The sequence below is a fragment of the Rattus rattus genome, chromosome 11 (genome assembly GCF_011064425.1).
Source record: "Rattus rattus isolate New Zealand chromosome 11, Rrattus_CSIRO_v1, whole genome shotgun sequence".
In the NCBI taxonomy this organism is placed as follows: Eukaryota; Metazoa; Chordata; class Mammalia; order Rodentia; family Muridae; genus Rattus; species Rattus rattus.
The window spans coordinates 69391520-69419009 of NC_046164.1; the positions used below are offsets into that span (position 1 = coordinate 69391520).

The window sequence follows — 27490 nt, forward strand, 5'->3', positions numbered from 1 at the left end:
GCTGAGGCTGACAGGGACCTCACAGCCCTGCCACTGCCAGCACAGTCTGCTGGTGGGACCAATTGACCCTCCAACTCACAGCCTATGAAGTTTGTCATTGACCGCATCACCCTGGGGCACATAAGGTCAATAGGGCACTAGGTCTGAAGCTCCAGATGCCACCAAGGCATCCCTGGGGATGACTGTGGTAGAGGACATAGCCAGATGGCATGCCCTCAGAGCATGCCCATGTCACCCTCTTCCAGAAGTAGGCATTTTACCATGGTCCATGCTGAGTGTGGGGCTGTCCACCTCACTCCCCCACAAACCCCTGACTGGGCCTAGGAAGAGAACCATAGAGCCACTTGAGACAGCCCAGCCTAGCCCTTGACTCTTAGGTGGGAGTGTGGATCCTGGGAACCAGCTTGGTCCCCCACTGACCCTCATTGGAGGCAGAAGGCTCCATTTCCTTGATCTTCAATTCTATCTGTTCAGGCCCCATGTGTCTGGCCTTCAGGATAAAGCATGCAGGGCAGGGAAGAGGGCAGTTGGCACATTCCTAACTCTCCCCTCCCCCAGAGAGGAGCCCCTGCTGACACGAGCAGTGTACAGCTCTGAGGCAGAGGCCTCAGTTATGGCAAGCAGTGCTCAGTCCAGACTGGGTTCCAGATTAAACCTGTCTGACCCCTCACTTCATTTCAGTTCCTGGCTCCTCAGAAGCAGGCCTGAGTTGGCCTTTGACCATCATCACTGGGAGTGTGAGAGGGCAGGATGAGTCTGGAAGGCAAAGGGCAGAAGAGGGATGGGGCAAGTGAGACTGGCAAAGGATTCAGACACTGTGGCGGAACACATGGTGCAATGCTGACCTTCAAAGGTGTGCCAGTGGTGGGGTGTCTGCTGAGGCCTTGCTATGGGATGTGCTGGGCACCACATACATGAGCACAAACTGCTGGATCAGGACTCTTCTCTCCTTTTGAGTTATTGGTTCAACTCTACAATTGACCCAGAATGAAGAAGAGTCTGGGACACAGTCACATCACTGGGGAAGGTGCAAGGCGGGAGGTTTGCATGCAGCCTTGGATATAGCAGAGATGGTGAAGAGGGCTGGAGAGGGGACAGCCAGCCGTACAGAATGGCTGTGAGCATGACAGAGCATAGACCAGATCCCGCATCCCACAAGACACAGTGAGCTGAAGGATGGAGCTTCTGTAGTTTCATAGAGAAGGTGAGGTGTGTGTGTGTGTGTGTGTGTGTGTGTGTGTGTGCACGCGCGCGTGCATGCATGCATGAATGTGTGGGCATGTTCAAAATGAAGAAAGGAGGTCCATGGTGTGGTTCAAGAAACTCTCTGGGCTTCTGTTTCCTCCCTGAAGGTATCTGCAGTCCCAAATTCTTGAAGCACTGTCAACCATTTGTAGGTCTGGGGACAACTGCAGTGCCCATCAGCAGGCAAGTAAAACAAATGTGGTGTGAACACACAGCAGGGTACTACTCAGCCACAAAGGAGGAAATCCTGTCACGGGCAGTGAATGGCACAGGGGAACCTAGACAACTGAAGAGAAAGCTGGGCACAGGAGGGCATGGTGTGATGACACTCATGGGGCTCTAAGATGTCACTGCACAGAGAACAGAAGCTGGTGACAAAACCTGGGGGTCGGAAGGCAGGGGACAAAGCAATGCTGGTGTAAGGACCCACAGACTGACAGGAAGTACAGGATCCTGAGAGCTTCACCAGTAGGGAACTGCAGTCAACAGCAATATAGATTTCAAGTGACCTACTGTGGTTTCAAATATCTCATCAGAAAGCAACAGGAAGTGGGGCAATGACTGTGTGGACACTGTTCACACTGAAGGAAGCATCTCCCGTACCCTACAGTGATATGTTAATTGAAAATAGCTATGGTGGCTCACACCCATAACCTCAACATTGGAGAGGCTGAGGCACAGCATTGCCAAGTTTGAGGCCATCCTGGGACTCAAATCGACTTTTTTTTTTTTAACTAATATCCTCCCTGCTCCATTGCTGGCTCTGACAGATCTGGGAATGGGGATTAGTGTTCAGTTGTGTACACACCGAACAGCTCAGCAGTAGCCACTTCCCTGTGGTCACACAGGTGGCCCTTGTTAAACTCAGGACATCACAACACAAGGAGGGAGGGTGGCAGGGGTGGGCTGGGCAAAGGACAACGGGAGACAGGGCTGAAAGTCATCAGGATGCGATATATAAATGTGTGAACTTGCCAGAGAGAAAATTTAACTAGGAGAAAACTGATGAGGTCAACGTTGTAAGCAACGTTTTATAACTAAAGGACATATAGGCCAGGAGGAAAGCAGCGTGAGGGCTCAGTGGAGCATCCCGGAGAGTGCAGGTTTAGAGAAGTTGCTACAGAGACACTGCAGAGAAGAAGGGCAGTCTGTCAGGCCATTGGCAGTTGGTAAGCTCCTCCTTGGGATTTGGGATGGCAGGGGAGAGCAGCTGCTTAGAGTTCCCCAGAGAGGAAGGGAGAGGAGGAAGAGGAAGGAAGAGGATTTACAAGAACCTGTTGGAAGCTTACGAACTACGTCTGAACCACCCAAGGGAGGATGAACATAGGTCCATGGCTGAAGTGGTGGAGGCCCAGGCCTGTAGCATCCTAGAAGCAAACCTATCAGAACTGCTGTAGAGGGGCAGGGAGCAGAGAAGGTGCCAAGACCAGCCAGTGGGAAAGAACAGTGTTGGCCCAAAGGTACCTGGAAAACCAGATTCCTGCATACACTCAAATGAAGCTAGACCTCTTACTTCACCCCACAATGCTCAAAACTAATGGTGAACCCAAAATCAAGAGCTAAAGCCAGGAAGTTCCTAAAGAAACCAAAGAAACCGGGTTGGAGATTTAGCTCAGCGCAAGGCACTGGGTTCAGTCCTCAGCTCAAAAAAAAAAAAAAAAAAAAAAAAAAAAAAAAAAAGAAAAAAAGAAAGAAAGAAAGAAAGAAAGAAAGAAAAGGAAGGAAGGAAGAAAAAAAGAAACCAAAGGAACCGTGGTCATGGCTGATTAAACAATGAACAGATAGTTCAAAGCCCTCCTGAGTTCTAGGATTAAACATCTGTGTCACCACACTTACCAATGACTATAAAGAGACATCTCTTCCAGAGACACAAGCGGCCAAAGGCATACAGAAAACATCTGATATTGTTTTCTCTTTGGAAAACATAATCACAAGGAGACCCCCACGTCATAGCTACTAAATGGCAACAAAAGTTTTTTTTTTTTTTGTCTTTTTAAATGGAAAATACCAAGAGTTGTTGAGGATTTGGGGTAAATGGAGCCTCATGGTTTGGGTGGAAAGTGGTACAGATGTGGAAAAGCCTGGTGGTTCCTTAAGTGGTCAAGCTGACTTCACTACGTGGCTTAGTCATTCTACTCCTAGGTACACTCTCAAGAGAATCAAGAACATACGCCCATGTAAGACTTCACCCAGGAATGTCCATGCCAGCATTTTCTCACAATGACTGAAAAGTGAGGGGGAAAATCCATCTGTTGGCAGAAGAATGTACAAACACATGTGGTCTAGACATGCAATGGAATATTATTCAGCCATGCAAAAGAATGGAGACGTACGGATTCCTGATCCCACAGTGCCAATGAAACTGGACACATTAGACTCGGGGAGAGGAGGCAGACAGAAGACCACAGGTAATATGATCCTATTCATGGGGAAAACTCAGAGAGAGCAGCTAGCTAATTCACAGAGACAAGACCAGGGACTGGGAGAAGGAGGTGGCTAGTGTCAGCTTGCAGGTCTGGGGTTAATTGTAATGGTAGTTGTATATTTCTATGAAGATTCCCACAATGACCAGTTACACACTTTAAAAGGGGGAGTTGCATATGCAAACAGGTAGATGTGTACTAAGGGTTAAATGCTTAATCAGGGACGAAATGAGAGGAATGGGGAAAAGGAAGGGTGAAGAGGGATTGGGTGAGAAAAATGAGAGAAAGGATGAGTGGGTAGGGTTAATTGAAACTAAGGAGATATGAGAAATTGTTATGGCGGCCTGATACTTTGAAAGCTCATTTTAAATATATTTTTAAATTTTTGAATGGAGGTACCCTGAATAGGTGGCCAACGATGCTCCTAGAAGATACAGATTATCAAATGAAAATGTCAGGACCAGGTGTAGGATACCTTCCTATAAGTTGTTAGTCAGGGAGGCCACACAGGCTCTAAAGCAGTACAGACCATTGACTCTGTTCTTTAGTTCTTACCATCATTGAATGGTAAGACCCTATTGCTGGAGACACCCTACATTTTGGGTACAGGATATAGAGAAATCAACCTGGAACTGACTAGAAAACGTTCTCCCTACTGACTAGCTTTCCGAATGCTACAAAGTAGCATTCAGGTTGCTGGGGGTGGGGGAGAGACATGGCCAGTCTTACCCTGAAACCACCCATGCAGGCCATAATGCTGACCAGCCAGACAAGGTGTGCTCACAGGTGCAATCTTGGCATGGCTGTTATGGGGGTTACTGGCTGTTTCTGATTGGATCTGAAACCTGTTCCACAAGACGGAATTCGTGCCAGATACTGTGAACTTGGTCAAAAGTCCATGGCTGGAGCACTCATAGACCCTAGATTGTTTTGTTGAATGGGCATATTGGGACACGCCCTTCTAAATATTTATGTTTATAACCGTATGTTAGTGCAGCTCTCACTGAAGCTTCTTTTTGCAGTGGGTCGCAGTTCATATAGAGACTCACCATGATGAACCAACCTGACGCCATCTTAGGCTTGAAAGCCATCTATGCTAAAGACAAACTAGGCTCCTTCCTGTTTATGATTAAACCACCGTTTCCTAAGGATTGGGCTATGTCCCACCTGTAACCTTGACTACAAATGGTTCCGTATTGCCTGTTACGGGAATCACAATCATGTCTTTGTTTCAAAAAGTAGCAAAGACCCTACCTTCGCAACACTACCTTTGTTTCAAAAAGGTTGTTATGACTATTTTGTTACGACTGTATTCTTATGACCACCCTGTTGTGTTCTGCCTCTCTAAGCCCACCCGTTTTGCCTGGAAAGTCCTTTATTTGAAAATCCCTGCCCCTGGGCTATAAAAACCTAACCTTCCTCATGTCCAAGGCTGACCTCTTGAACCCCATCTTTAGAGGGGAGACATTCCATGTCCATGAGTTAAAAAGCCTGGTCTAATCAATTGTTTGCTTTACTTAATTAGGTCATAAGGATTTGGGTTGGTGGTCTTTCTCCTCTCGTCTTTGGGATTAACAATAACTGGTCAAAGATGATCACACCCATCCTTTGTAGTGCTCCTAGGAGCAGCTAGCAGCTGCTTCTGCCCTTCTCAGCACCCCCATGAGGGAGTTCTCAAAGGAGGGTGTAGACAATATCTTATATCATCACCCAAGCAGGGCCCACCCTCTGAGTCACCCACTAACATGGAAACCTTATCACATGCCAGGTGTGGCCAGGGATGATCTTTGAGGTCCCCAAAGCCATGTTAGCTATGACCTCATCTGTCATGACTCTGAACTGCAACATGGGTCAGGCATAAGGGTCTGGAAGCTAAAGTCTGGCTCTGCTGTTCTGCTGTGGCCAAGTGGGAGGCACAGTCTGGGGTGCCCAGGAGGGAAGCAGACCCTGGTTCACCCTGGCTGTAACCTGCTCTGTGCTGGCCCATGGTGAAGGACTACAGCACATGAGAAGGGGAGAAACAAAGGCTGAGAGGGGGATAGGTCAAGCCAGCCGCCCACCACAGACAGTAGAGGGCATCAGGGAAGAGCCAGTCTAGAGACCACCACACTGTTTGATGACAAAGGCTATCAAGTACCTGGTGCCTCTATCTGTCCCGAGAGTAGGAGGAGCTGCCCCTACCCTGGTGGACCATGCAGGGGATGCCAGGCCCTTGGAGGTCAGAGGCCTGGGGTCACTCAGACTCCAGAGAAAGACCTAAGGTATCCTGTGACTGAGTGAGAAACTGTAAAGGGCTAAGGCAGCAGGGGGAGCCACTGCCCTACCTTTGTGGAAGACTCCTGGAAGCTTCCAGAACAAAGACAGGGCCTGGAATGGACTCCCTCTTAGAAGACAGGCTACAGCTGTGTTTATCTTTTAACCCCAAGCCTCAGTTTCCCTTCTGTACAGGTGACCGAAAGCATTGTATGCAGCTATGGTAAGGGGTGGTCAGGTGACCAAAGAGGAGGTTGTGACCCAGAGGGGAAAAGTTGGACTTGAGACCTCGGATCATGTGAATGTGGGTGCAGCCTGTAACCCATTGTCTTTTCCAGCCTTACTCTGAGGCCCCCCATACCCACCCCAGGGACAGGAGGGCTGGGGGAGCCTAATAAAGCATGTGGGAAGCTTGCGATGACCATTTAGACATGGTAGAGTGCTGTGCAAACCCTTGTTGGCATCATTTCCCCAACTGCATAAGAGAAGTCTGGAGGGAGACTTGGTCTACACTTCTGTGAAGAGAACAATAATGCCCCCCACACACATCACCCCTACCCCCCATAAACATTACCCCCCCACATCACCACTACCCCCCACATCACCATACCTCCCACACACATCACCACTACCCCCAACACACACACATCAGCAGTACCCCCACAGCACCACTACCCCCCCCACACACACACCACCACTACTCCCCACCACACACACACCACCACTAACCTCCCCCCCACCCCCCCCCCCCCACACACACATATCACCACTGCCAGGTGCTTGCTCACACCTAGAACTCCATTTCCTTTCTTTCCAAACAACTCAGTCTGATGAGGCCGCTGGGCATCTCACAAACCTGAAAACAGGAGTTCCCAGAAACCAGGCTGCTCTCCAGTCCTCCACTCTAACAGCCATCCAAGGGACATGCAGCTTTATCAACCCATGGAAGCAGAGGTGTCGCCGTACCACACCATGCCCTCCAGTGCTACCTGTTCCTGGTGCGGTTGGGAAACTCCACTAGGTACAGCTTCACCAGGGCACTCTGCTTTGCTCTCTCCCTCCAGTGTTGCACACCAGGTCCTCCAGCCCCTGGAGCTATGTATTCATTCAATCTAGAATCACCTCCTGGGGTGAGGTGTTGGGGAGAGCTGAGCAGGTGCTCTCTGCTCCTGCGCTGTCTGGTATCCTGGTACTTCCAAGGACAGAGGTAGGAGGTGCTCTGTATTCCCCAAAAAGAAACTGAGGGACAACAGGCAACAACCAGAATTCTAGATCTGGGAGAGCCCAGAATAGACCCCTGATCCAAGGCAGATGGGTCCCCTCCCTAGCTGGGGTCACACACTCCAACTGAAGATGGGAGGAGGGGGTACCCCGCTGCTTTCTAAGTATCTGCTCCAATGTCCCCAGGGGGAGTGGTGCAACAAGAGGTATCTGGGTTCGGGGCCTTGCTGAGCCTGGCTGCTCAGGGTAGTAGAGTATCGGTACCTTTGTGGAGGAGAGCTAGGGACAGAGTTTGGACTTGTTCATGTCTCTGGGGTTGTGCTTAGGTCCCTGGCCTAGGACTGGGCTATTCCGCAGCAGCTCCTCTTCCTCAGGCCCTCATCCTGGACCGACAGACCTGCCACCCAAAGTGCACACCAGACAAGCGGGAGCAGGAGGCGCCGGGTGGGTCCCCACAAGCCGGGGCGGGGTCCCGTGGGGCAGGGGCGGGGCCGGCCGCGGGCAGGGCCGCCCCTTCCAGCGAGGGCGGACTGCCTTGGCCTTTAAGCGCCCGCTGACGCTCAATTGAAAGAGGCTCGGGTCAGTCCCCACACCATGCCCGTTTTGCGCTCTCAGCCAGAGTGCGCCTGAGCCGTCCGGGCCTCGGTGTCCCCGCGGGTCTTGCGCCGCCGCCTCTCCGTGATGCAGGCGCGCGCGCTACTCCCTGCCACGCTGGCCACTCTGGCCACGCTAGCTGTGTCGGTCCTGGCCAGGGAGCCCCCGGCGGCGCCTTGTCCTGCGCGCTGCGACGTGTCGCGCTGTCCGAGCCCTCGCTGCCCTGGGGGCTATGTGCCAGACCTCTGCAACTGCTGTTTGGTGTGCGCCGCCAGCGAGGGTGAGCCCTGCGGCCGCCCCCTGGACTCGCCATGCGGGGACAGTCTGGAGTGCGTACGCGGCGTGTGCCGCTGCCGTTGGACCCACACGGTGTGTGGCACAGACGGGCACACATATGCCGACGTGTGCGCGCTGCAGGCCGCCAGCCGTCGTGCGTTGCAGATCTCCGGGACTCCAGTGCGCCAGCTGCAGAAGGGTGCCTGCCCCTCTGGTAAGCTTCACCAGGAATCCAAAAAGGTTTGCTCTGAGGAAACTGAGGCCCAGGGAGAATCCGTTCACTGGGCAGACTTTTAAGTACAGTTCAGACAACCCTCTGGCCTTCTAGATGGAGACATTGAGGTCCCAAGAGGTAAATGTTGTCCCCCAAAGTCACAAACAAGTTAGAATTAAAGCCTAGTGTGGCAGCCTGGTAGCATCTGGTGGGCTGTGAGGCTCTGATCCAGCCACATTCCTGTTCCTTAGAGTCCTCCAGTGACTTAGAAGGGAATGAGAAGCAAGCAATCTTTTCTGGTTTCTGTCTTCAATTTCTGCTGTTTTTTTTCTCTTTGTTTTTTCTGTCGAGGTATGGTGGGTGCTGGTTCTGTGTACCCATCTTGGGCCTTACTGTCTGAGAGACAGAAGGTTCAGGGCGGCCAGGCACCTGCACCACTCTGTTCCTATCTTGGTTGTGCTTGGTGTACCCTCATGGAGAGGGATTTTGTTCTTTACAGATTGAGCCATTCTCTTTTCTGTGCTTGGCTGTTCCTTAACTGGAAATAGTGCATAGCGTGAAGGAGACCTTCTGGTACCCTTGAGATTTCTAGACTGTGGAGGGCACAGAGGTATGGAGAGAGAGGAGGAGTCAGCCTGAGGGTCAGGTAGATATCTATCTCTAAGAATGTCAGAACTCCTGTGGACGTTGGCAGGGTCTTAGGTTTCAGAGGTCCACTGTTTCCGGTTGATTGCTTCATTGTGTTCTGGGTACTCATCCATGAGTGGTCTGATGTCAGGCTTGGGAGAGACGCTGGCAAGGAATATTGAGCTCCATGACAAGGCATGGTGAGTCTCAGTGTCACTTCCTGTGCCAGGTGTACTATTGCTGCTTCAGGATGAGCCCCCCCCCAAAAGAGAGTTGTTGAGTTGGGACAGTAAAATGGGGCTCCCTGGCAAGGATGGGGGAGAGTGAAGAGGCCTGGGCAGAGCCGAGACCAAGATCTGTTCTAGAGTACTGGCCATCATCAAAGCTCCATCTGCCAAGGAGATGTCAGGGACTGAAGCCAAAGAGGAAGGACACACTACCAGAGATGTTAACAAGCCAGGGTCTGCCATCCATCCTCAAAAGGCAGATTAGAGCAATGTGGCCACATTGGGAAAAGGAGGGAAAGGGTCCAGTGACAGCCCCCAAGTCCGTCTAGGGGGGTCCTGACATGAGATTCAGGTTTAAATAGAGAGACAGGTATAGTTGACCAAGCAGCTCCCACCCATCCTTGACCATAGCGCCAGTCTCTCCCTGCCGGCTCGATGCATCCCTGCAGCCTCCTGCCTCCTCCCAGCATGAGATTCCCGGGGAAATTCCAGTTTCTCAGGGCTCTTCGATGTCTCAGTAGCCTGATAGCCAGAGGGAGGGGCACAGGTGTCCTCCACAATGTCTTCATTCAGTCCTGTCAGGATGGCTACAGCTAGACAGAGCCAGCGACCTTGAACCTGACACCTGTCCATTGCCCACTTTGACCCGGATTGTTAAATGCAGCCCAGCTGTCTCTTACTCTTCCTCCCAGCTCAGCTGACAGAACTGGCCTAGGACACTGAGGTCTCAGCCTCTGTCACCACACACCTGTCATTGCCTCCTGTTCACTGTGAGCGCCTGGGCAGGAACCACAATGCCCAGATGCTCTGAACTCGTGTACACGCTGGGCACAGGGAGAATTGAGGAGTCCCATTGCAGGCGCTGTCTGGGCAGGAGGTGGCTATAGCACTGGGGATAGCAGAGGGAAGCCGAGCCAACACTGCCTGTTGATGGCTTTCACCTTTCTTATCCTTCTGCATCACTTCACATGGCAGTCAGGTGACCCTGGTCAGTCTGTCTTGCATGTTACCAACAAGACCCCCTCCATACCCCCCTACACCTACCTGGACTGTCAGGCCCTGTTTCTACCAACACACATGCGCGCGAGCGCACACACACACACACACACACACACACACCTCCACTACCATCTTCTGCACCTTCTCATCCTCTAGCCACCTTACCTCAGTGCCTTTGCACATGCTCTGCCCACTGGCCACAGTTGCCCCCTCATCCTTCACCCAGCAGGGTTCCTCTTCCTGGGCTCAGATGTCCTACCACCCTGAGCTGGCTTCCCTAACCACTGTGCGTCATTGCTAAGTCTGTACCCCCATGCATTGATCTGTTCTCTCTGCTTCTTGTTCACTCTGGGCCTCATGGCAGAGGTGGATGAAGCACCTGGTTGCACACAGTAGGTGATACTATATAAATGTCTGGGCCCATGGGTCCCTGCAGCTCTCTTGGACCCTGTTAGATGGTTCCACTGGGAGTGCCCCACCTGCACGTTAGAAAAGCATTCTCAAGAGAAGGGTATGACCTGCACTCGAGTCGCTTACAGGTGGCTAGCTGCCTGCTGGCTCTCTGGAGTCAATGTCCCAAGGCCCCTCTGCGGTTATAGATGTCCACATGTTACTGCAGCTCAGAGCCGGGAGCCCTGGGAAATTCCCACAAAGATTTAATAGGCGGCTTTTAATGTGCAAGGCCTGTTTATTTAAGAGCTTCGGTTGGCTTTTGTATTCCCTCCTCTTAACAGCTTCTAGGGGCTCGGAGTTGAGCATTTGAGACTAACCAGGCAAGAAGGAATCTCCTGTCTCTGTCCCTCTGCCTGCTGGGACTGCAGAACTGGTCAGTGGTATGGCTGTGCGCGGGGACTCGTAGGGTTCCAGTGGCTTCCTACACTTATCTGATGCTGGATAAGATTGTGTGTCCATCTGGTACAAGGAGGAGCTCCACGACCTGTGCATTCAGAAGCTCCAGATCCCTTTCTTCACCCACCCCCAGGGCATGCAGGGGTGGCCATGGGGCTCAGTGAGGGTAGTGCTACCTAGACAGAATGATAATCACCCATGTCCGACACCATCCAGAGGCTGTGTGTGCTCACTGGCCTGTAGGAGCTCTGGAGACAGTGAGGCAGGCAGACTGTAGGTCCCAGACCTGTGCAGATGCAGACCTATGCAGATGTCACAGCAGACTGACCAGGACATCTACAGCCTGGGGCTTTGAGGGAGGTGCCCACCAGAGTTCCTAGGGTCAGGTGTCTCAGACTCCTCCCACAACCTCTGAAACCTTTAGGGGTTTATCATAGAGAATAATGTTGGGGTGCCTTATAAAGACGGGTTAAAGATGTAGTGTGCCACCCTAGGACTCTCAAAGTAAGGGAGAGCTTGCCCCAAGTCCTGGTCCCCTGACTCCCTATTGCTAGTCTGCCATACCATAGTACTTGAGCCCCATGAGATGGGGGCCACCCTGGAGGACACTGGTGAAGAAGTTATGAGAAACAGTGCAGTCTCAAGACCCTGTTCCTGGGGCTGCGGAAACATGGCCAGCCGTGTATGCCTCAACTATATGTGTGACAGGTCTGAGCACCACAAACTGTGTCTGTATATCCATGTTACCAGCGTGGCCTGCAGGCCACATACTCCTCCATCCCAGGCTCTAGGACCTGAATATCCAGATCCTGTACACAGAGTCCTCACACTCCTGTGTCCCAGCTCCAGTCCCTGACTCTTGTACCCAGTGTCACTTACTTTTGCACACACAGTCCCTTTATCATATGTGCCAGTTTCTCCATTCCTCAAGGCCTAGGCCAAAAGTCACGCGTGTTCCCTCACTGAGGGCCTCTCTAGAGCTTCTCAACCTTCCTAATGCAATGCTCGGACCCTTTAATACAGTTCCTCATGTTGTGGTGACCCCTCCCCACTATGAAATTGTTTTTGTTGCTACTTCATTACCATAATAGATTGGTTATGAGGCCGTATGGAAACATTATAGATTACAATGTGAATATCTGATATGCAAGGTATCTGATATATGATCCCAAAGAAGCTCATGACCCATAGGTGGAGAACCTGCTCTAGAGTCTCCTCAGTACTTGGGTAACCGGGATGGGCTGGCCCTGGAAGTGAGCAGAGAGTGGAACACACTGTCCCTAAAGCTTCAGCCCTGCCACAGGTCGCCTGCCTGGGTGGCTGATCAACTCACTGTTTTTCCTTCTTTTAAAAGCGTGCCTGTCCCTAAGTGACCCATGTCCCCTGGCCACATATGTTAGTTTAAGATTCTGTGGCCCTCAGATCCAGAGTCCTGCCTAGGTAATGGAAGAGAGAGGAGGGCGGCTGCCTAGCCTAGAGCATACATACCACACACCACTCTTCCTCACAGCCACAGCTCAGGGCACCAGCCCAGGCATACAGCACCAGGCCCAGAGTCGGCCTCACTGAGCTCTCCAAGGCTGATCTAGTGGCTGTTGTCTAGGTTGGGAAACAAGGCTTAGAGAGATCGGGTGGCCTGTCCCAGGCACCCAGCCTCAAGCCAGGCACACCCCAGCTCCGTGCTGCTCCTTGGGAGTGTACAGCAGTTGGTTAGCATCCAGGAGATACCAGGCTTGACCTGTGTTTGGCTTGGGGCCAGCCGGGCGCCTCTGGCTGTGAAATTCCAGGCTCTGCTGGCTGAGCCGACTCCTGGAGGAGGTGCTGCCTGCTCAGGGCTGTGCTCTAAGGCCATTCTCAGTTCACAGAGGTCCCCAGCTCCCCTTATGGAATGAGTGCCCTTCCACCTGTGACTGAGTGAGGAGGAGCAGTAAAACCTGGCCCGTGTGGAACACTCGATGCTGCCTTCAATCTCCCAGTCCCATCTGCACGGGAAGGAAGCACTGTGCCATGTCTAGATTTTGTTGTTATTCCCCATCAGGCCTCACACTATACCAAACCTTCACCTTCGTAATCTCAGCTGGCTGATGACCCAGGGAGAGACAACACGGCTGTCCCACAGTAAGAAAACCCAGGCACGGCGAACTCAGGAGACTTGTGGGGTCTTTCCGTTAAGGAGTAGCCGAGCTGGGGGACACCATTGAAGAGTCAGATGTGGGGATCAGAACCAGGCTCCTGTGTGTGTCAAGTGTGCTGGCTGAGCTCATGCACTGGGGACCTTATGGGTCCCTGTCAATCATGATGATGGAGCCATGCAGTGAACAGCCCCGGGGACGGTGTAGGGTGCCCCTGTGTTGTCTTGGTCGTTCATTTTCCCATTCTGTGCCTTCGTTTCCCCCATCTTTTCCGTGGTAGTTGTGACTGTCGAGAGCTAGCACACCACCCTGCTTGAGGGTTATCCAGGGCAAGCATGTTGGAGATGAGGCCTGAGGTCATCTTCCTGCCCAGGGCTACTTCGTACAGCCAGCCTTTCTTCTCGAGGCCCTAGACACCTGGCCCCGATGGCTGGCCTCTCGGTCAGGCTGCTGAACAAAACTTCCGGGCCTTCAGATCCCGTTTATTTTTGAAAAACAACAAAAAAACAGAAAAAAACGGAGCCAACGGCTGGGTGTGCTAAGACTTCGGCCTTCAGAACTTGGCTCGGCCTGGTATGGGGGTGGGGCTGTTAAGAAACCCCAAATAAACAGAGCTGTTTCCTGGCCCAGCCAGGCCAGTTCATGTGGGAAGCCTGTGGTGGGGGCTTGGGGCCCTCTATATGACTCATGGTGACTCATCTGAGACTGGGGCCGGATTAAAGGGCCATGCCTGTCAGTCTTCGGGTTTCCTGACCTGAGCAGGGCTAGGCCTGCCATTCTAGGATGGCATTCATACCCGGTCTCAGTTTTCTGGGCCATGGCTGCCGCTCTGGGGTAGGGGTTTCAAGCTGTTGGCCAGGCTGAGCATGTTCTGGCTGGCGGCTGCATCATCTTCTTGTCTCTTTCCAGGGAGCTCCTGGGGGCTGCCTGTGTATGCTAGCCACTGCTGGGCTCGGGTGAGCCAAGCGTGTCTCTGGTCTGAGTCGACAGTGCTGGGGAATGGGGCCATGTATAGTAGTGTCTCTTTGGTTTTTCTGTGGTCCTGAGCATGGAGAGCCGGCTGAAAGCAGGATGTGCTATTCCGGACCCTTGCTGCAGGTCTTGACATCTCCCCCGTTGCCTGCCATGCACAGTCCTGGCTGGCACGGTCCTGAAGGTCAGTCAGACCCTCCCTCTGGAATGGTGAGTGGCCTACCAATGTCTGCTGAATGACCAGAGCTTCTAGGCCAAAGCCCAAGCAGTCTGGGGACACTAGGATTTACCTGTCAGGCCTTTACTCCTGCCTCAGTTCTACCACTGCCCATAGTGGGCCTGGCAGGCCAGGTGGGCAGAGCCTGGGGAAGGTTCTGTGGGCCTTGTAGTGCCGAGCCCCGGGGTGAATTCGGCAGTAAAGCAGATAGGGTGATCTGTTCTCCGTGCTGTCTGCAAGGACAGAGTTCCCTCCTCCTCCTCTTCCTCCTCCTCCTCCTCCTCCTCCTCTTCCTCTTCCTCCTCCTCCTCTTCCTCCTCCTCCTCCTCCTCTTCCTCCTCCTCTTCCTCCTCCTGGGTCACAGATACACTGGGCTCAGGTATCAATCCTCCCTGATCACCAGTCAGAGGCAACAGATGGCTTCGCCTGCACAGGAATCCTCTTCTTGTCCCATTGCACCCCAGGTTCCATCTGTCCCAATCCTGTTCATGCTTCTCCATCCCTGGATGGTTACTTGCTGTCCCTCACTGCCAGTGGACACCAGAGCTGGGCTCACAAAGGCTATGGCAGGTGTGCCTGGGTAAACTTCACTGGAATCTGGGTAGGAATTGTTTCATAAGCCTCAGTTTCCCCACCTTTGCTGCTGAGGCTTCATTCCCCACAGGCTGCCACCCGGGGCGTCGGAGACATTGCCAGACTGTGTGTGGGGGACAACACTAGCCCACATTTGTTCCAGAGCCCAGGACGTGCTCTGTAACCCTCTTATGACTGCTGCTTTGGGCGTGTTTTCCTGGGGCAGGGAACGTCACCATTCACATTCATGTCAGTTGACCAAACGAGGGGTCCTCTTCAGTCCCACTTGTTAGATGGGAAAGTCAAGGCCCAGAGAGGGTAACAGACTTGTTACAGGGCACACAGCTAAAAGAAAGCAGGTCCAGCTGGACCCAGTTGTGTGCGGCTCTCAGTCCTGTGCTCATTTTAGACTCCAGGGACCTCTCATAAGCACTGCCAAGCAGTGTGGTGCCAGAGACCGGGACCTGGAGGTCTCAGCACAGGCTCATGTCACCCACATGCCTCAGGCCTGTGGTCCTGGCAAGCCACAGCCCTGTTGCTGATGGTGGCAGAAATCTGAGCCAGTGATGAAGGTTTGGGGGACGTTCATGTGCTGCCTAGCAAGTAGGCCTGGGATATGGCCAAGTTGGACAAAGGCGGTGCTCTATCCACTCAGGAATCTAGCCCAGCAAATGGGGAAGGGCCTCACAGAGGCCAGATGGGATGGCTCAGGAGAAGAGGCCTTGGCCCTTTCACTGTGCACTTTTCTATCAGCACACTGGCCCCCAGGCACAGAGAGGCTGATGGTCCTCTCTCCAACATGTCACGGTTACGTGGGATCAGGCAAGGGCCCTAGTGGTGCTGGTCCCCAGCATCAGTACTGTGCTTCCCGGAGCAAAGATCTAAACTTCTCTAAGATTCCTGCCCAGCCCTGAGGAGTCCAGTGGGGGGAAATGTGCAGAGTCTCAAATCTCAGAAGACCTAGTTAACCATTCTCCAGGGCAAGGACCACTATCCCTAATGTCTGGGTACCCCTGTATTTCTGGGAGATGGGGTACACGGCATGTTGACATTGGCTCTGAGTCCAGACATGGGTCTCCAGCAGAGCCTCTTCCACCCTGGGGCCAAGGGGCTGCTGGAGAACAGCAGGTCTCACTGACACCCTTGGTCCTTGCTGCCAGCGCAGGTCTCCATCAGCTGACCAGTCCGCGGTACAAGTTCAACTTCATCGCCGATGTGGTGGAGAAGATCGCGCCAGCCGTGGTCCATATAGAGCTCTTTCTGAGGTGCGTGGGGGAGTTGCTCTGCAGCTCCCAGTCATTCCCAGTTGCCTGCTGTCCCCCAGACTAGATCTGCATCCAGCAACCAGGAGCATAGTAAGGGTTGGGGGGGGTGAGTAGCAACTGTTGAAAGTTGGGATACCTGGGGGCTGAAAGTTAGCCTGAAGTAAGTACTTAGGCGTCTAGGACTTAGAAACAGGGGACAGTCCCGCTGAGGTGCCAGCTCTAGAGGACAGCTGCATCTAGATCAGGCATGAGGGACCATGTGCTAATTCGTGGTGGAGGAGAAGGAGTCCTGAGTGGAAGTGGGTGAGGGAAGCAGGTTTGTCCCTGGGAGAGGAAGCCCACTGTGTGATGTGTGGTCTAGCTTTCTGGAAGGATCCGTCTTTACAGACTAGGGTGGAGACTCCTTCCTTCCTCCCACACCCCGTATTCTGTCCCAGAGATGTCTGTGCTGGACGAGGAGGCCTGCCTTCTAGACACACCAGCCAAGGCCCCATCACTCACATCCGGTCTGAGGTCTCAATTTAGACCCCCCAGAGAGAGGCCGGTTATGGCAGGAGCCTCAGCTCTCCAGACACAACAGTCTCCACCCTCCTCGCCCTGCAGCTGAGTGGAGAGGGCAGCTGGGATAGTGGAGCCAGACGGCAGCCCACCTGATACAGATCAGGGAAGCTGGTGACCCGCTTATTAGTCTGGCTCTGTACGGAGCTGCCTGATGTCAATCGCCATCTCTCCCTCTGTGCTCTAAGGCCAAAGTGTCAGACTGCTCAACCTCCTGCACACTCACAGTGGCAAGATGGGGGCGAGGTATGCAGCAGGGGAGGAGGAGGAGCAGTACTCATCCAGGGTCCAGCCTGAGCTCTAGAGAACGTCCGCTCTGAGTCTGTTTGCTCAAGTCATCCTGGGGCTCCTGCTCTAGGAGAAACAGCTGGATGTTTGCACAACTCAGCACCTATGGGACTGAGGCCCTTCTGCTTCTCAGATCCCTGCTGTGATCGACAGCTTTTAAACCTATGCATCCCAAGGGTTTTCCTGTAAACTTGCTCACGGTGCTCTCCCATGGGCCGGAATGCAGTTCTGAAGTCTCCCTGTCAGGAGGTAGGAACAGAGGCCTAAACCGAACACACACACACACACACACACACACACACACACACACACACACACACACACACAAACAACTACAAACACACACACACACAACTACAAACACACACACATACAGACATGCACGCACACTATATACACCACACACATATACATTACATATACCACACACACACTACGTATACACACATACACACACATGCACACACATGCATGCACACTATATACACTACATATACCACACACACACTACATATACACACATACATGCACACACACAGACACATGCACGCACACACATACACACTACAAACACTGCATATACCACACACACAACTACATACACACATGCATGCACGCACACTATATACACCACACACACACCACATACACCACACATATACACACATACACTACATATACTACACACACACACTACATATACCCCCCCACACACAACTACATACACACACACATGCATGCACGCAGACTATATACACCACACACACACACACACACACACACACACACACACACACTACATATACCCTGCCCTCACACACCCTGGGGTAATCTGAAACTGTCACTGAGGAAATTACCAATGGATCCACTAAGAGGCTCTCAGCAGAAGGGGGCTAAGGAGGGACTGAGTGTCTCTAAAGGGCCTGGGGCACAACCCCTGAGCTGGTTAATCACAGGCTGAGGCAGCAGTGACCTCTGGCTGGAGAACCCAGAACCTCAGGTGTGGGCAGGGAAGATAACACAGAGCCTCCCAGCCATTGCCCTTGACCTGTGGGGTTAGGTGCAGGGCTCTCTGTCTGCAGTTTTGAGAGGAGCTGGGTGTTCTTCTCAGACAGACATGATTGGGAGATGGAAATAAGCCACAGACACTGCACTTAGCACGCGGGAAGCTAAGCAGCCATGGTGGGAACGAACCCTGCTCTGCCCTGCCTCCTCCTGCCTGACCCCAGCAAGTAGTCCCAGATGTTGGGGCCTCCATCTCCCCTGAGAGCTCTGTACAACAATCTTTACCTAGGGCTAAGTCACAGAGCCCACAGACCAGAAGCTTAAACATTGGGGCTTGTTGCCCCGCTGCTCTGGAGTTTGACTTCCAAGGCCAGGTGTCAGCAGGACACCACTCCCAGATCCTGGGCTCCCTCTTAACGTCTAGTGGTTCTGGGTGTCCTCAGATTGGAGGTTGTCCTTCCCACCTGCCTCCCATGGTCCCTCTCTCCCAGCTTCCTATCTACTCTAGGTACCGATGATTGGGCATAGGGCCCCACTCCATTAGAATGTCACAACACTGTCACACCTGCAGAGACCCACTTTCAAATGAGGTCACACCACGGAGCTGTGGTCCAGACTTGATCACGTCTGTCTGGGAGGCACTGACCCACAAGTCTCCCATGAACTTTGAGTGAACTTGTCCCTGGCTCCAGGGAGCACTTAGGACGTTTGTTGTTTTCCCTGGTCTTGCCAGGCTGAGGTGACATTTTGAAGAGACTGACACCATGCTCGAGAGTGCCAGATACTTAGCGTTCCTTTATCTGCTTAGTGTCTTCAAGGCCCATGTCCTTTTCTGTGTCACCCCGAGAACGAACCTCCTGCCTCATCCCATACTGAAAGTAAAGGCTCCTTAAGCAGACAGCCCATTTCCGAGATGGGAAGACTGAGTCTCAGAGGACTTACAGAGTCTGCCTGAGGGCAGCTCAGCTAGGTTGGACAGGCAATTAGGGTCCCGACTGTTTGTCACTAGAGCCCTGCTATCAGGCATTGGCGCCACTGTGGGCTGTTATATGCTGACACCAGTGGTACTTTGTCTCACTGCGGCAAACTGCAGATCAGAGATGACGGTCACACCTTTGTGGCCATGAGCTGAATCTGGCTTCAGTGTTGGTAAGGCCACACCTGCACGGGGCAGCCTCGGTTCAAACCCAGGTGGAGGAGGGAGTGGTCCCCCAAGCCTGTGCTCTTTCAGCCCTCACCCCGTGATTTCGTGCGCAGGCACCCTCTGTTTGGCCGGAATGTGCCGCTGTCCAGTGGTTCGGGCTTCATCATGTCAGAAGCCGGCTTGATCGTCACCAACGCCCACGTGGTCTCCAGCTCCAACACCGCCTCAGGTCGGCAGCAGCTGAAGGTGCAACTGCAGAATGGGGATGCTTATGAGGCCACCATCCAGGACATCGACAAGAAGTCAGACATTGCCACCATCTTAATCCACCCCAACGTGAGTGTGATGATGCACCCTGCCTCTCCCAGCAGTGCCTCCTAGCCCAGCTTTCCCAGGGGATAGCAGGGACCTGAGGCCAGGGCCAGTGGCCACATCAGATAAGAAGCCCCTGAACTGCCTTGCCCAGGGTGCCAACATCAGGAGCAAGCAGGACACAGGAGGGAGGGGACAGCATCCCACAGCTCCCTGCCTCTTTACTGTTTAGCCAGATCCACATCCCTGTCCCTGTGGGCTGACAGACCAGGGAGGTCGGTCCCCACCTTTCACCTCTGTGCCCACACTTACTCTGGCCAAGAAGGCAGACCTGTGTCAATGCCTCAGGACCCACTATGGTCACTGGAAGCTTCTAGAAATCCAGGTGCTGTTGCTTCTTCCTGTTTGTGTCAGAGCCCTGGGAAGAAGGACCTGATGGACTCATGGCTTAGAATCTTACGGGGAGAAATGGGGCCTTGGGGAGATTAGGATTCTCATCACTTGTGATCTGGGGAAACTGGCTCAGTGACGTTTGATCACACACCTAAGATCCCAGCTAATAGTGCCACGGCCAGGCTGCCAGGCCTAGATGCAAGCCTTCCTCAAACTGGTTTTTACTACATCCAGCGGTACCATTGCATGGTTCTGGGATGGTCATGGGGGTTTCCTGTATCCCTGCACTCACCATCAAATATGCCACCGTGCCTTTAGCTGGGGTCAGGCTCATGGTTCCCCTTAGATGTCTGTGAGTCAGATGGTGTGGCTGAGTGGAGCCTAGCCCCTCCTGGATGCAGCTTCTCAGTGTCCTTGGTGTTTGCAGAGTTCACTACGAAGGTGGAGGGTCCATAATGGGCTATCCTAATGCAGTCTCTCTATAGTTCTGAGCCTTGTCTGGGTGTATCCCCTCTTCATCATAGCACAGAAACTGAGGGTGGGAGCAGGGGACAGACTGGAGGACTGAAGTGCTGAAGTGGCAGGAACTCTTCCCGCTATGGAGGCCCAACTTCTTTGTGAGCAGCATGAAGTTCTGCTGTGCTCAGGGGATCCAGGCTAGGAGAGGCTCAATGCTCAACCGCGTGCAGATGCAGGAAGCTGTAGGGCAGTGAAGGATGCCCAGCTCTTCCATAGCTTCCATGGTGCTAGGAGCATAAACCATTGCTTCAGAGGCAGATCAAGAAGACTGCCCTGAGGTGAAGAGCATGCCTGCCTGTCTTTCATTGCAACAAAAGCATTGTGTGCCACACACACACACACACACACACACACACACACACACACACACACACACACACACACACCCCTACCTCCTGAGCCTCTGAAGCTCAGAACCTGTGCTCTCCTTCTGCTCCCCAAACATGTGCACATATGCTTGCTCTTCAAGACCATGAGCAGAAGGACCAGGTAATGGAGCCCACAGACAGATGGGCTCTGCTGGCCCTGTGTGAAACAGTGTTCAGGTGCCTCATGTGCCAGAGATGGCAACAGTTTCCCTGCATATCTATATCGAGGAATCAAAAGGATTCCAAACTAGGGTTTCCAGGTCCTTGACAGGGCTCCAGGGAGCTACATACCCGGCCACAGAGTGACTCTATTGGGGCGGCATACCTTTCTGCCAACTTGCAGAGCAAACTCACCACTCAATCTCAGGCTTAGCTGTGCAGTAGCACAAGCCTTTAATCCCAGCACTCGGGAGGCAGAGACAGGTGGATCTCCGTGAGTTTGAAACCAGGCTCGTCTATACAGTAGGTTCTAGGTTAGCCAGGGCTACATAGGGAGACCATGTGTCAGAAAACAAATCCCTGGGCTCAAGGATATCAGAGGCCAGGCCCAGCCTGGATGCTGTGCACCCCTCCCCACGACAGACATTCCTGGCCTCCTAAGATGAGCCTTGGTTCTGTGGATTCCAGCCCAATCCTCAGTCAGCTGTTGGCCTGGCCTCAGGGCTGTAAGGCCCTCCTTCCTCTCCAGAAACCAGCCTGCCAGGATCCCTTTCTGGGGGTCTGAGCCTCTGTCCTCTCTCATGCCCTTCTCCTTACAGAAAAAGCTCCCCGTGTTACTGCTGGGTCACTCGGCAGACCTGCGGCCTGGCGAGTTTGTGGTGGCCATCGGCAGTCCCTTTGCCCTGCAAAACACCGTGACAACGGGCATCGTCAGCACTGCCCAGCGGATGGCAAAGAGCTGGGCCTCCGGGATTCGGACATGGACTATATCCAGACAGACGCCATCATCAACGTGAGTGCTGTGGGCAAGGCTGACCTCATACAACACACTACTATCTAGGAAGGCCTTTTTGTTATCTCATGTAGAGCACTCACCCAGTGGCTGCCTCTTAAGGATGGGCCTCTCTGAACAGCTGCAGAAATGAGGCGACCCAGTCATACCCCTGTCGCACACAGCTTGTCACTTTCCTAGGATTAAGGTTATATTGGGTGGCACCATGCCATTCACACAGCTCCAAGTCTGGGTGCCTTGGCACGTACCCCCGTGCCTGCCATGACTGGTCCTGGAGCCGTTCATCTCTGTAGAGACTACCAAACCTCCGACACTGCCTGTCCTGCAAGTACCTAGCAACTGGTGTGTTGTGGAAACATGGAAGCATGGTTTATGATACTTTGGTTGAGTATGAAGACAGTGGAAGTCTGTTCCGGTGACCCGTCTAGTCACTGACTTGAGTCAGTGGTAGGGGAAGAGCTTGGGGACCATCGGGGGCGGGGGGAGGGGGCCTCACGGCACAGCTAACAGTGGTTTTCTCCTTTGCAGTATGGGAACTCAGGAGGACCCCTGGTGAACCTGGTAAGTGTCCCCTAAAGTACCGTGTCTGGTTTTCTAGGCTTTGCCCACACAGAGGCACAGGTTGGAGATATGGACAAACCCCATGCAGCCCTAGGAAGTGCATGCCCAGAGGTCAGTAGTGTGGCTGTGTTGGAGGCCCAGAAAGAGCTGAGCCCTAGGTCCATGCTGCCTGGAGTCCTCAAGGACAACAGAACAGTTGTCAGGCTGGGCCCATGTGCTCCCCCATGGCATTGGGCAGTGGGGACACAGATCAAGCTGTTACTGCCCTGGGCCTTGCTGTCCTCAGTTAAAATCTAAGGTGAGAGGCGAGACCACACCCATGAGCTCTGTTAACCACACTTCTTCCAGAGTCAGCCTCAGCTCCATCCTGGCTGAAATTTTTCCAGAAGAGGGCAGACTTACCCGGTATCCCAGGCTCTGAGGTCTCAGTGCAGCCTGCCCCAAGGGAACTTAGCCATAGAGTTGGTAGTGCCCACACTTGTCAGGCCCTCATGAGGGGGGTTCTGAAGAGACACGGTCCTTACCACCGAGACAAACCAGGAGCTGGGAGCATTTAGTGAGGGTGTCAAGATGAAGGAATAGGTGGAGAAGGATATGCCTAAGACAAGGCATGGGAGCACTGCCAGAGTTGGAGAAGACAGCCATGGGGCAGCCCATGGGTTGGGACAGTGTCCTCCTGGCACTCAGGTGACTTGTGCAGGTGGCTGTCTCCTCCACATTCATGATTCTCCAGGCAAGGCTGCTGATGGAGGGGCCCGTGTGGTAGGGCTACGCTAGATTCTTAACTTTCTGCCCTAGGCCCCAAAGAAGTTCCCTGAGAAGCTGGTAGTGCCTTGGCTGGGTTATCTAGGGCAAGCATCCTGTACCCCTCCCATGGCCAGGCTTTTGGGAGGGGTCCTGCCCAGGAATGGGTCCCATTGTCTGAGGTAGCTCCTGATCTGACAGCATTAGCTTCATGAAGGACGGCAGAGTGGGAGCTGAGCTCAAAACAGATTATGAGCTGCCGCCCCGGCCCTGCTCAGTGGTCCCCGCTTTCATAGGAAAGGGATAGAAGGGGTCCAGGTCTCTGGTGGGGATAGAAGCTGTCCTGGGTGCAGTGGACACTGCCTCCTAGGGCAGAGGGGCCAGAGGTAGGGAGGCAGGAGCAACCCAATAGCTTTTGTGGAAGTCCTTTCCATGGGTAGAATGGAGAGATTCCCCAGGATTTGGTGGTACACAGGGTAGGAGTCACTGACACTGATGTGACCCAGAGAGCCATGTTTACAGGCTAGCCAGGGCTGCTTAGGGCATCTCAGTGGAGCACTGACAGCCAGCTCTGCCTGGCACCCCACCAAGTAACACCACGTTCTGCTCTCTCTGCCCAGGATGGTGAGGTCATCGGCATCAACACGCTCAAGGTGGCGGCTGGTATCTCCTTTGCCATCCCCTCGGATCGCATCACGCGCTTCCTCTCTGAGTTCCAAGACAAGCATGTGAAAGGTAAAGAACTTTCCAGAGGGCAGGTAAGGCAGGGTCCCCCAGGATGAGGCCCCAGTCCCAGCTGCAGGAGCTATGCTTACTCCTAACTAGGTCATTTACCCTCCCCAAACCAGCAGACCCTGGGGCATCTCATTTCTAACTTCTCTTAGGGCCTTCCTCATGCCTCTCAGCTCATGAACACAATCGTCCCTTCCCCCTCCAGACAGTCTTTTCCCAGTCCCAGCATCCAAGCTTAGATACCTGACCTCCTCTTAGTTGGTGAAAAACTGTGTTTCCTTCCTTTCACCCACCTGTCCACCCACCCATCCACCCACCATTCATATACCTACCTGCTTAATCCTTCATCTGTGTTTTTAATCTGTCTATCCACTCCCCAGTCTAACCATTCATCTGTATGCCAACCCCCACACACTCTATTACCATTCCACCCATTCATCCATTTACCTACGTGTCCACTCAAGTTCTCACTCATCTATTCACTCACCAATTTATCCACCTATCCACCCACCCATTCAACCATCCATCTATCTATCTATCCATCCACCCATCCATCCATCCACCCATCCATCTATCTACCACCCTCCATCCATCCACACACATCCATCCATCTATCCACCCACCCATCCACCCATCCATCTACCACCCTCCATCCATCCACACACATCCATCCATCCATTCACCATCCATCCATCCATCCACCCACCCAACCAACCATCCACCCATCCAACCAAATAACCACCCATCTATCCATCACCCATCCATCTATCTATCCATCCACCCATCCAGCTATTGATCCACCCATTCATCTATCTACCACTATCCATCAACACACATCAATACATCCATTCATCCACCCATCCATCCATCCATACACATCCATCCATTCATCCATCTATCTACCAATCTACCCATCATCTATATTTTTACTCACCTGCCCATTCATCTTTCTATATGTTCATCCATCCATCCATCCAGCTATCTACCAATGTACCCACTCATCTATATATTTACTCATCTGCCCATTCATCTTTCTATATATCCATCTATTCATTTGTCCATTTATACATGTCAATCATTCATTTATTTATCAGTCCATCCATCCATCCATCCACCCACCCCCATTCACTGATTCACTAATCTATCAATCTACCCATTTGTCTATCCATTTTTACATCTATTTATCCGTCCTCGCATCTATCCACATACCCACTCACTCCTCCATTTCTGCCTCCATCTGCCCACACATCTACCCATCCATTCATCTGTCCATTCATCCCTCTTACCCTTTCATCTATCTGCTCATCTACTTGTACACACACCCAGTCATTCATCCACTCTCTCACTCATCTACCCATCCATTCATGCATCTACCAACCCACCCGTCCATGATTCATCCATTTACCCATCCACCTATCCTCCTTCCTCTCATCCATTCATGCTCCCTAAGTACCCTTCCCAGCCTATGAATCATAGAGTCAGCCCAGCAAGGTATCCTCTGTTTCAAGGGAGCAAAGTTCAAGAACCCAATCCTTGGGAGTCACCTCCTGCCAGCCTCTATCTCTTCACCCCAGTCTAAACAGGAATTTCCAGTCCTTCTTGCCCCCACTCCCCACGATGGGTGGCCATCTGCATCCCTCTAGGGAGAAAGCTCGCCAAGGACAAGACTGCTCTCCAAATGAGAGCATGCTAATCTTTTCAGTTGTTGATCATGGCCACTGTCCAGAAAAGAGCCCCATTTCTGGTCTCAGGCTCCTGGGGCCCCCACCTACCCACTTTCAGCCCAGTGAGCTGCCAATTACCATGTGTCTCCCATACCCACTTCCTGGCCGGCGCCCAGGTCTAACCCCACCTTGCTGCTTATACTCTCACACTGCCTCCCTGTCTCCTCCCAGCCCTCTCACCAGCACTGCACTGAGAGCAGGGGCCTTCCTCCTGCTTGCCCCCTCCTTTGCGGCCCTGTCAGCCACACACAAGGATCCCAGTACAGCCAAGACCCGTCCCATGAAGAACTGCAAGTGAGGAGCCTCATTCTGTTCCAAGTGGCCCTATGAAGATGACAGGAGCAGGCAGAGCCTGTCCCTCCCAGGAATCCGAGGCACCTTCTGGTGAATAGTGGGAACTAGCCACCTTTTCTCTTGGCTAGTAGGAAGCTCAGAACTAGACCAGGGTTCCTAGACCATGGGTAGCCTTGGCCCTTTGTCTAGTGACCAGAATTTTCCAGTTTAGCTTGCTTATGGGATTGGAACTCCACCCATATAGACTGGTCTGTGGGTGACTGCTATGCTGGAAATGGGCCAGAGACCTCTTGTCCCCTGGATGCTTCTTCTATTCTCAGGCAAGAACTCCCTGGGGGTCAGGATCTGCTCCTCTGTTGTAGAGCAACTGTCCTAGTCACCATGTCCTGGTCACTCAGCCCAGGCTCTTTAGAAATGCTCACCCCCATTCCAGAGCTGTTATTACCCAAGGACAGTGCCTTCCTACTACCAGAGGATCTGACAAGGCTTAGCTAAGTGGGGTCCATTGACTTAAAGTCATTCTGAAATGTGTGCTTATTTATGCTTTTCTGTTTTTAAATAAAAACATCAGATGATCTGAACCCTGCTAATCTAAGTTCTTTAACACATCCCTTTTATTAAATCAGGGAGGCATTGAGAGCATCTCTTTTCTCATCCTGGGGTTGGTGCAGATTCTGAGTGACTGAAGCAGTGCTGGTCAGAGGAGCTGTCCCCTTGGCTGTGAGCCAGGAGCTTTGGGATAACAAGGGAGGCAGGGCACACCCCTGCTTCTTCTGGTCTCAGATTCCCTTTGAAGAACTCTCATGCCTGGTAGAGTCCCAGAAGAAGAGGTGGGTGGGCATAGGGAGTACACAGGGCCTGCCACCAAAGCAGGAGCTTGAGCGGGGCCCCGAGCAGAGCAACACTCAGCTGTGCTTCTCTGCATCCTTCAGGGGACGGAGCTAGGAACCTTGACTGCAGACGATTAGACTAGCCTTGGACCAGAGGTCCAACCTAGCCTCAACTCCTTCCAAGACGGCGCAAGTGTATGATTGGCTGAGCTGCCCTGTCCTCTCCTAAGCTGTGCCCTCAGAGCCTTCCCTCTGGTGGGGAGAGAAACGCAGAGGACTTTGGAACCGTGTGACATCTGAATGATGGCCGTGGACAAGAGAGAAGAGAAACAGGAGCTCAGGGAATGGGATGTGCCTATCCCAGCTGTGGGCAGGACAGAGTAGCCCAACATCACAGGAGGCCAGTGAGGGGGGCTATTGAGGACACTGTCAGAGCAGGAGACCTACATAACTAGGTATTGTGCGGCATTGGGGAGGGGGTAATGGTAAGTAGGACATGTTGGCAGCTGGGTGGGGGTCAATGGCTGAGAGGAGGTGAGGAGACTTCAGGGTATACCCACCTTCTCATGGTTGAATCAGGCTTTGTTCAAAGACTGAGGCATTGGGGTTTATCAAAAGGCAAGAGGTGGTTTGGGAGCTGTGTGTGTGTGTGTGTGTGTGTGTGTGTGTGTGTGTGTGTGTGTGTGTGTGTGTGTGTGTGTGTGTAAGGGGCGTCAACAAGAAGCTGAGGGGGTGTAAGAGAGGTGTGGGGTGTCTTTGCCCTGCCCTGAGATAAATCACAGACAGGCAAAGGGCAGCTCCAAAGAGCTGAGAGTTACTGCTCCAGAGCGCAGGGGGTAGGGACCCTCTGCTCCTCTCCTCACTGCTCTCCATATCTACAGACTGGGAGTCTCCACTCTTTCTGGGCTCTTCATGGTCTTTTGTCTGTGGTATTGTTTCTCGGCCATCTTCTTTCAGAGTTTATCCTCTGTCGATCTCT

At 52.8% G+C, this 27490-nt stretch overlaps 1 protein-coding gene across 1 annotated transcript; it reads left to right on the forward strand.

The window, feature by feature from the left end:
• The first annotated feature begins 7663 nt into the window (after window positions 1–7663).
• Window positions 7664–26262, forward strand: Htra3 (HtrA serine peptidase 3). Its single transcript, XM_032916638.1, is given in 8 exon segments — window positions 7664–8226; window positions 15988–16087; window positions 19196–19418; window positions 21433–21556; window positions 21559–21626; window positions 22155–22187; window positions 23552–23666; window positions 25559–26262. Coding segments are annotated over 8 exon segments (1089 nt in total). The 5' UTR covers window positions 7664–7823; the 3' UTR covers window positions 25582–26262.
• Window positions 26263–27490: the final 1228 nt, after the last annotated feature.